The sequence below is a fragment of the Nanorana parkeri genome, unplaced genomic scaffold (assembly GCF_000935625.1).
Source record: "Nanorana parkeri isolate BGI_ZX_2015 unplaced genomic scaffold, ASM93562v1 scaffold1717, whole genome shotgun sequence".
Classification (NCBI taxonomy): Eukaryota; Metazoa; Chordata; class Amphibia; order Anura; family Dicroglossidae; genus Nanorana; species Nanorana parkeri.
This window is the reverse complement of record NW_017307985.1, coordinates 134,861-144,933: the sequence shown is the minus strand read 5'-3', so window position 1 is coordinate 144,933 and position 10,073 is coordinate 134,861. Positions and strand designations below refer to the sequence as shown.

The 10,073-nt window shown below is 47.7% G+C and overlaps 1 protein-coding gene across 1 annotated transcript in view; it reads left to right on the top strand.

Annotated features, from left to right (window-relative positions):
• Window positions 1-10,073, top strand: part of ARHGAP39 (Rho GTPase activating protein 39) — a 122,074-nt gene that overhangs the window by 59,597 nt on the left and 52,404 nt on the right. The window contains exon 3 of the mRNA XM_018571262.1: window positions 8,346-9,756. Coding sequence (XP_018426764.1) covers window positions 8,346-9,756 — 1,411 coding nt within the window. The remainder of the gene's footprint in view (window positions 1-8,345; window positions 9,757-10,073) is intronic.

The window sequence follows — 10,073 nt, the reverse complement described above, 5'->3', positions numbered from 1 at the left end:
TATTGTTTTACCTGTAGATCTTGCCAGTATATCCATCATATTTCCACTTCCTGAAACAGGGTGACAACACTGTTTGTTCTGCGGTAGAATGACACAGCAGCATTGTCACTCTGAATGATGAAGAGTCTTAGAGGGTTATTCACAAGTACTGTATTTTTCCATGTATAAGACTATACTTTTTCTTAAAAATATTTACCTAAAAACGGAGGGGCTTCTTATACACGGGGGGCCGAGAGGAGTACCGCGGTTGCGAAACTGCCGATACCTCTGCAAACAAGCCTCACGAGTGAAACTTCCGATTGCAGAGACAAGCTAACAGGTTTCCTCCAATCATGAGCCTTATGTACCTGACGTCAGCTGATGCTGCGGAGAGCGTGTAGCCAGTGCCCAGATGCAACAGGGAGCCCATAAAAATGTCAGAAACAAAAAAATATACCGGTAAATACCGGTACCTGTCTTACTCTGCAAAATTTAAACTGGATGTAATCAGTTATTCAAAAGAGCATGGAAAATATTGATTTCTGAATTTTGGGTAAGAAAAGTTGGGGGCGTCCTATACATGGGGGCGTCTTATAGATGGAAAAATACGGTAAATAACTGACCCGAAGTGAAGAGAGCTGAACAACGTTCGGCTATTCACTTCAGGCTTCTACGGCTGATTTCAGCCGTACATCGGCTTGCTTCGGCTGCCTTCGGTCAGCTGAACACGCTCAGCATGTTCAGATGAGCAAAAGTGCAGAAGGAGTTTGACTCAGCCGATCCAACATCTACTCTCTGCCTTTTGGCCTATTCTCATAGGGGCCGAACGGCAGTGAGTGAATAGGCTTTCGGCATTCGGCTCGGCTGTTCTGCTCGGTACCTCCGTAGTGAAAAAAGTAGAAAACAAATAAATGTAAATAAATGATCAATTAAAAAAAATAAAAATATTTAAATAAGAACAAAGATTATTGAAAAAAAGGATAAAAAAACAACAAAAAACAATTGGGCGGAGCTAGCAGTGACAGCTAGCTCCGCCCAACTGTTTCCTATTGGACGGTGTGACGACATGGTGATGAGTTTATAAGTTAAATGTGTATTGGTGTTTGGTTATGTTTAAGTGCGTTATGCTGTGTGACCTGGTTATGAAAAGACTATCAGCACCAGCCCTCATTATCTCCCATTGTTCTCTGAATGACATTCTGGCCAGGCTCTTGCTATGGCTGTCTGGAGCTCGTTAGGAGGGGAAACCCTGTGGTGTTGATCAGACCGATTGGGAGGGGAGGGTGGATGTGATGGGATTATAATCTGTGTAGTCAAGAACCAGCTGCACTCCTTACCGGAATAGTAGTAAACCTGCCAAGCAGGTGGGTGTTTGTAGTGACCACGGACGGCCCCGTGAACAATGCAGATCTAGAAAGGATTGTCACCAGCACACCAAAGGTTTTGAAGCAAAAAGTCCTTTATTGACAAATCGCCATCCAATACTAGCGCTTTCGGGGTCTCAGCAGTACCCCTTCATCAGGCTCAGAATGACACAGTAAAGCAAACCATCACCTTTAATTAGACATACCAGTGCATATTAAAAACAGACCACTCCCACCAGCTGCAACCACTCCCACCAGTTGCAGCTGGAATACCGTATTTTCCCGCCATCCATATTGGATGGCGATTTGTCAATAAAGGACTTTTTGCTTCAAAACTTTTGGTGTGCTGGTGACAATCCTTTCTAGATCGGGATTATAATCTGATCTCATCACTTGCTGAATAAAAGTTTATGCTGTTGCTCAATAAATCAGAGTTTGTTTTACCCTACACTTGTGTCTCGACCAGTGACTGGGGAAACTGAGAGCTACAGATCAGCGGGTTGCAATATCTCCTGAGCAAGGAAGAAGACATACTCATCCTGAGTACCGGAGGTCCGTCACAGACAGGACCTGCTAGAGTCTTCTAGCAGGTCCCGGCCAATGAATAACATGCAGAGCCAGCCAGCTCCGCCAAGTTGTCGTTGTTTACTGACAGTTCAGCGTCCCCAGGTAACGCTGATCTGTCATTGCAACTGGGCGGAGCCAGCCTGAGCTATTAAAGATGGAGGTCGTGTTGCTGCACTCAGTAAATTAATAAACATTGTAAACCATTTGAGCAGGGGTGTCTAGACTTTTGCATTCATCTATACAGTCCGGTCCAACGGCTCAAAGAAGCCAGTGGAGATGCTGCCCCGAGACCATTACTAAACCTGAAGGAAATGCTCATACAGAAGGTTAACAGAAGTATTGAAGACATGCGGTGTGTGGTTAGTGTTGGGCCTTCTGTTGTACGGTGTGCCCGGAGTTCAGCTCTAATAGTGCTGGGATTTCTCCCTCATTAGGCGTCCTTCTCCTCTCCGCTCACATAATGATGTAGCTCCTCTCCGGATCCTTCCACAAGTGTCACCTGTCTGCCTGTTCATCATCGCTCATCAAACCCTGCCAAACGCTAGGTCCCGGGAATCATAACCAGCCTGCAACGCATTCCGTATCAGCAGCAGATGTCGAGTTCAGGAATATGAGCTGTGTGTATGTTCATTACTGATATGTGCACTCAGTGTGTATCTATCTATCTATCTATCTCTCCATCCTCTAAATTATCTTAAAATTTTTCAGACGTCTTTGGTGTCAGTGGGAGGAATAGTGCCCCATCATTGAGGTCAGTTGGAGGAATAGTGCCCCATCATTGGGGTCTGTGTCCCATCATTGGTGTCAGTGAGAGGAATAGTGCCCCATCGTTGGAGTCAGTGGGAGGAATGGTGCCCCATCGTTGGAGTCAGTGGGAGGAATAGTGCCCCATCATTGGAGTCAGGGGGAGGAATAGTGCCCCATCATTGGAGTCAGGGGGAGGAATAGTGCCCCATCATTGGAGTCAGGGGGAGGAATAGTGCCCCATCATTGGAGTCAGGGGGAGGAATAGTGCCCCATCATTGGAGTCAGGGGGAGGAATAGTGCCCCATCATTGGAGTCAGGGGGAGGAATAGTGCCCCATCATTGGAGTCAGGGGGAGGAATAGTGCCCCATCATTGGAGTCAGGGGGAGGAATAGTGCCCCATCATTGGAGTCAGGGGGAGGAATAGTGCCCCATCATTGGAGTCAGGGGGAGGAATAGTGCCCCATCATTGGAGTCAGGGGGAGGAATAGTGCCCCATCATTGGAGTCAGGGGGAGGAATAGTGCCCCATCATTGGAGTCAGGGGGAGGAATAGTGCCCCATCATTGGAGTCAGGGGGAGGAATAGTGCCCCATCATTGGAGTCAGGGGGAGGAATAGTGCCCCATCATTGGAGTCAGGGGGAGGAATAGTGCCCCATCATTGGAGTCAGGGGGAGGAATAGTGCCCCATCATTGGAGTCAGGGGGAGGAATAGTGCCCCATCATTGGTGTCAGTGGGTGGAATAGTGCCCCGTCACTGGAGTTCACATTCACAATCTTCCATTTAAGATCATTTCGGAGAAGAAAGTATTCAATCTTTTTTTTTTTGCAGGCACATTATTCTTCTTAATTTGAGATTGTTGATTGGAGACAACAAAGCGATTTTAATCGGATCACTCCGGTCGTGAGAGCGTTGGCTTAGATCATGAAGGGGTTATCTACCACTGCAGTCAGAAGAAGGGTTCATCTGGTTTCGTAATGTCGAGCCATCGCCTGCAGATCCGCAGCCTCTCCAATTATCCTGCCGTAGTCTTTTGCCCTGCCTCACGCCCGGTTAGCCGGCGCCAGACCCTGTTGCGGGTGAAGTGCTCGGCTACCCTGGAGGATCAGGCCCGCGGAGGAGCCAATTAAACGCGGCTCGGCGTGGATTTCTGCCTGAGCCGCACAAGCGTTCGGAGCGAATTAAGAGCGAAGCACAATCTCAAGAGGCGTGCGCGAGGCTCTGCGTGATTGGAGATTGTCAGTATTCTACTCTCGGCAGCCTCGTGTCAGCCGAAGCGCCTCCCGGCCTGTCTATTGATTATTCTTTCTATTCAGAGCACGAGGCCTGCTGGAAACGCGGAGAGATCGGCAGCCTCGAGCGCAGCCCTTTCATCTGACTGTGCCGGGGCGGTTTTTTGTGCTTGTGAGAACCGTGCCGAGCTTATTATTGTATAGTAGTGAAGTCTGAGACAATCACACCTTCAAATGTCAAACCGATACAACCTCTGCGCCAATGTCACTGCTAACAATAATAAACGCCAATTACTAATCATTCTAAAGTGAGTGTATATGTGCTGCGCCGAAAATTATATATATATACAGGTGAAACTCGAATAATTAGAATATCGTGCAAAAGTAATGGCAGTAAGTACTGCAAAAGGGGCTACACCTGGAAGTGTGGGGGGGTATATTACAATGACACCTGGAGGGGGGGATATATTACAATGACACCTGGAATTGGGGGGTATATTACAATGGCACCTGGAAGTGGGGGGATATATTACAATGACACTAGGAAGTGGGGGGATATATTATTATGACACCTGGAATTGGGGGGTATATTACAATGGCACCTGGAAGTGGGGGGATATATTACAATGACACTAGGAAGTGGGGGGATATATTATTATGACACCTGGAATTGGGGGGTATATTACAATGGCACCTGGAAGTGTGGGGGGGGCATATTATGACGCAAGTGAACATTTTGTCCCTGAAGTTGATGTGTTGGAAGGGAAGCAGATATAATGGCCAAGAATAAGGATTTGAGGGACTTTATCAAGGGACAAATTGTGATGTGTAGACGACTGGGTCAGAGCAACTCAAAAACTGCAGCTCTTGTGGGATGTTCCCGGTCTGCAGTGGTCCAAGGAAGGAAAACCCGTGAACTGGTGACAGTGTCATGGATGGCCAGGGCTCATTGATGGACGTGGGGAGGGAAGGCTGGCCCGTGAAGTCCGATCCAATAGAAGAGATACTGGAGATCAGATTGCTGGTAAAGGTAATGTTGGTTCTGATAGAAAGGTGTCTGAACACACAGAGCATCGCAGGTTGTTGTGTATGGAGCTGTGTAGTCGTAGACGGTCAGGGTGCCCTTGCTGATCTATGGCCACCACCAAAAGCCCCTACAATGGGCATGTGAACATTAGTAATGGACCACGGTGCAGAGGAAGAAGGTGGCCTGGTCTGATGAATCACTTTTTCTGTTACATCATGTGGATTGCCGGGTGCGTGTGTGTCACTTCCCTGGGGAAGAGATGGCAGCAGAGTGCACTATGGGAAGAAGGCAAGTTGAGGGAGGCAGTGTGATGCTTTGGGCAATGTTCTGCTGGGAAACCTCGGGTCCTCCTATTCATGTGAATGTTACTTTGCACGTTCCACCGACCTAAACATTGCTATTGACCAAGTACCCCCCTTCATGGATGCGGTAATTCCTGATGGCAGTGGCCTCTTTCAGCAAGATAATGCGCCCTGCCACACTGCAAAAATGCTTTAGAAATGGTTTGAGGAACACAACAACGAGTCTGAGGTGATGACTTGGCCTCCAAATTCTCCAGATCTCAATACAATCCATCATCTGAGGGATGTGCTGGAAAACCAAGTCCGATCCATGGAGGCCGATCACCTCACAACTTACAGGATCTGCTACTGACGGCTTGCTGCCAGATACCACAGCACACCTTCAGAGGTCTAGTGGAGTCCATGCCTGGATGGGTCAGAAGGGGGGGGCCTACTCAATATTAGGCGGGGTGGTCATAATGTTATGGCTGATAGGATATTTTGTATATAATAGATATACCAATCACATACCTATCAAAACAGTGTTTCTCAATGTCCCATAAACAATACATGTACAAGAAAATCTGTATATACAGTATATATATATATATATATGTGCCACACTACAGTCAATGAAAGGCCTATACACCCAAAAATATAAGTGTTGATATTCCAAACTTCTCCTCCACCACCAGCTCACCATCGTGCGCACACCCAATACAGTGCTGCTCACATCTAGAACAGACCTCTTTATGGCCGGACGGGCTTTATACCCAGACACAGATCCGCATGTTGTGAATCTCCTACTGCTCCACATGGGCACTCAGCAATATATAACCTCGCGTTGTATCAGCCCAGAATAGGAGAAGACACGCACCATTGCGCACACCTTGTCATTTCTATTAAAAAAAAACTTTATTAAAAACTCGCTCACGTAAAAAGTTGGCATATATCGCATTCGCACTTTTAATTTAAAATAAAATACACAAATGCCGTGATACAAACATAAAGTTTACTTGAGAGTAAAACGGCACGCACAATTCTTTGCAATCGCACAGCACTGGAATGCACAGCATTGCGGTACCGTGCGTTCCAGTGCCGGCGATCACACTGTGGGTGGGAGGCGTGTTTGGGGTGCCATTGAAATGAATGGCACTGCCAAGCACCTCCTGCAGCAGAATTTGTCAGGCCGAAACCAAAAATGACTTTTTTTCAGCGGAGGAATGACAGCGGCAAGATTCAGCAGGCGGCAGCTGAATGTAAATACAGAAGGTAGTGGCCAGGTGCAATAGCCAGCCTGCTATTGGCCATTTCAAACAGCAATAGCCAATAGCAGGCTAGCTTATTGCACTCGCCCACTGCTTGCTGTGCCCTCCTCCCAGCGTGTAGGAGAGAGCCAGGGGATTCAACCAACTAATCGATAATGAGAATAGTTGACCACTATTGATTATTCGATTAGTTGGTTGCAGCCCTACACTGGACACTTGTAGCACTTATATCAGCACTGTGGATTGAGTAACAGTTACTGTGCATGGTGCCTCCAGCTTCAGAAATCTGATAAGTGGATGAATAGTGATCTCCTTAACCCCTTCACGTCCAGTGACGTCCAGTGTGCATCACTGGCATTGGCCCGTTTAATATTTACTCCCCATTCTATGGGACCGGGAGCGACGTGTATTGCATAACTTCCGGTCCCTTAGCTGTCAGTGCTGGGCTCCTGAAGCGCGATCTGCACTTCAATAGCTTATTGAGAGTGTAAAGGTGACACTGGGGGGTCTTTTCGACCCCCAGCATCACCTTAAAGAGTACCTGTCACTGCCAATCTGCTATCACAGGGGCTGTGTGTTAGCCCCCTTTGTGATAGCAAGTAAAGTTTAAAAAAAAACAAAACAATTTTTAAAATTAATATTAAATATTAACCCTAAATATAAAAATAATAAAACATTTATTTTTTAAGTCCCCCGCCCCCACGAGCACGCCCGTCTTCACGTAAACAAGCGTCGGGTGCGCCTACGTATGAAAACTACGATCACGCTACACATGTTGGGCATCACCGCTCACGCAGGACTGAAAGCAATAATTCTAGGGACAATATTAAGGCGTATCTCTAAACTGATGACCTGTGGGGGGCTTTTAAAAGCATCGTCTATGGACTTTTTGGGGTACTGAATTTTTTGTCGCAGTTTCACGGACGCAATTTTTAACCTGGGCATGTTGGGTATTTATTTACTGGTTGTAAACTCGTCTTTTACATTTTATTTAAAGAAAACAGGTATTCTATTTGGGGTTTGATAAGGAGTTGTGCTAATATCGTGCAACAATAAAATTTGCAACTGCCACCATTGTATTCTATAGGTTCTTGGCTTTCAGAAAACATATCATGTTTTGGGGGTTTTAAGTAATTTTCAGTCCTAAAATGTGGATTATAACAGTAAGTATTTTTCGGCTTGGTGTGCTTATTTCCACTATTATACATAGCGTTCTCCTTAAGCCCCCAGTATTAGCTTTTTGGACCCATTAGGTCTTCTTCAGGATCTATGAAGCCTGAAGAAGGCACCTAACGGGCCCTGAAAGCTTGCATCTTTCATAACGTAAGTTAGCCAATAAAGGGTATCACTTAAAGGAGAACTATGAGGCGAGTGAAAATCACTCATCCTCATAGTTCTAGCCGACCTGTGACAATGAGACTGTCACACGTCGGCTCAATGGATCGGGAAGTGAGTGAACACATACCGTCGCTCGCTCACTTCTCGATCATCTCCCTGCAGAGAGCCGTGACTGTCAGTCACCTCTCCCTGCAGGGATTCCTCCCCCGCGCTGACTGACAGAGGAGGGGGCGGGCACATAGGCAGATAGATAGGCAGAGCCAGCTGTCACTCACACAGGTGGGTGGATCTCGACAGTAATGTCGGGATCCGTCCCGGCTGCGGCGGTCTCAGTATACCGCCAGCTGTAGCTCGCAGTATACTAAGCTTTGGGTCACGGGAGAACGCTAGTATATGTATATGAAAAATACTTACCCCACAGTTCTCTTTTAATCTTAATTTTTTTGCATTAGGCTGAATATGTCAGATATTGATAGTGCATCAAAATATTTGTTTATTGATCCTTCATTCTGAATTGTAACACTTTGTCGTGTCTCCGTGCAGGACATCATCTCTCAGATGGAACACGGGCACCAAAGAACGAATGTTGATCAAAGTTACGGATCGGGAGCCGAGCTTTCTGATGCACCAGGGGAATGGATACACTACTGACAATGCCCAGGGCACCCGGTCCCGCCGGCCATCGGGGGGGCAGCCTTCCCCCATCATGCAGACGTTTTCTGTAGACACGGACAATTCTGTCTTCTTCCCCGAAAGAAAATCCTCACCGTATTTAAAAAGAGCGGAACATGTTGGCTCTTGCTCGCCGCTCCTTGGGCGAGGCGAATCATTCTGCACGTTACAATCTCAACACCGAAAGCACTCGAATGAGTCCCAACCTTCTTCCCCACGCTATGCGTACGAGCCCCCGCTGTACGAAGAACCTCCCATGGAGTACCAGGCTCCCATCTACGACGAACCGCCCATGGAAATGCAGTTCGACAGCAGTGGCAATTACCGGGCAATGTCCCCTCAAAAGTCACCTGTACGCAAGTCACACGGCTACCTACAGTCCCCCAAACAGGTCTCCAACTCTCCATACCAACAGCTTGTGTTGACCAAACAGAAGTGCTCTGACAGGTTCATGAGCTTGGACTACAGCCCAGCTGGCAAGGAGTACGTGAGGCAGTTGGTCTATGTAGAACAGTCAGGGTCCAGCCCAAAGATGAAAACGGGTATCCGGCATAAATACACACCTAATACCATTGGTGGGTCTTACTCCTTGCAGCACAATCCACCCTATATGAGGGACCATCGTCTGGAGGTGAAGTCTGGAGACTACAGCAGCATGGATAACGCAGATCTGCGGCTCAACCAACAACAACAGCAGCAACAGCAGTTTCATTCAGAAGATTCCATGTCTTGGTCCAGTCAGCAGGACAGCATGTCCTCTACGAGCTACTCCCCCAACACAAGAAAACGGAAAAGCAGGAAACCGTCCTTGTCCCAGGAACCAAACTCTGCTCCCGGTGATGTTACCGCGGAGAGGGAGCAAATGAATGAGCATAGTATGGTGGAGGAAAGGCCTTCATCGATGCCCAACAGGCCGCTGATGAGCCGGACAGAGAGCCGGTCGTCGGAGTCCGATATGCACCGCGGCTCTCCCGAAACCTTTATGGCCCAGGCCCGGCTGGCTTGGGAGGCCCAACAGGCCCATTTCCACATGAAGCAGAGGAGCAGCTGGGACTCTCAGAAAGATGGCTCTGGCTATGAGAGCGACGGTGCCGTGCCTCTACCTATGCCCGGCCCTGTGGTCAGAGCCTTCAGTGAGGACGAGGCGCTGGCACAGCAGGACGGCAAATACTGGAAGAGAAACCCCTTCGATAAGCTCGGATTCCCACAAATATTACTGGAAAAAAGTGTGTCTGTTCAAACCAATCTGGCCTCACCGGAGCCGTACTTACACCCATCTCAGGTAAATAGGGCGAGCTGTTATATTCACTGTATGATAAATCGGTAGAGTGTCCTGTGGGTGGGGAAGGCAATCGCTTGTGTGTGTGTTCTATCATGACAAGTGTTGATTGGCCAATTCGTGATTGGCAATAGATTTGGCATTCTGAGGGCCCAGAACCAGATTCTGGAAACCAACTGGAGTCCTGACAACGGCCAACGCACCAACCGAGCACACAATTCACTTCTACAGGTACATATGCAGAATGACCCCCCACCCACCACAGGAAATTACCTCCCACCCACCACAGGAAATGACACCCCACCCACCACAAGAAATGA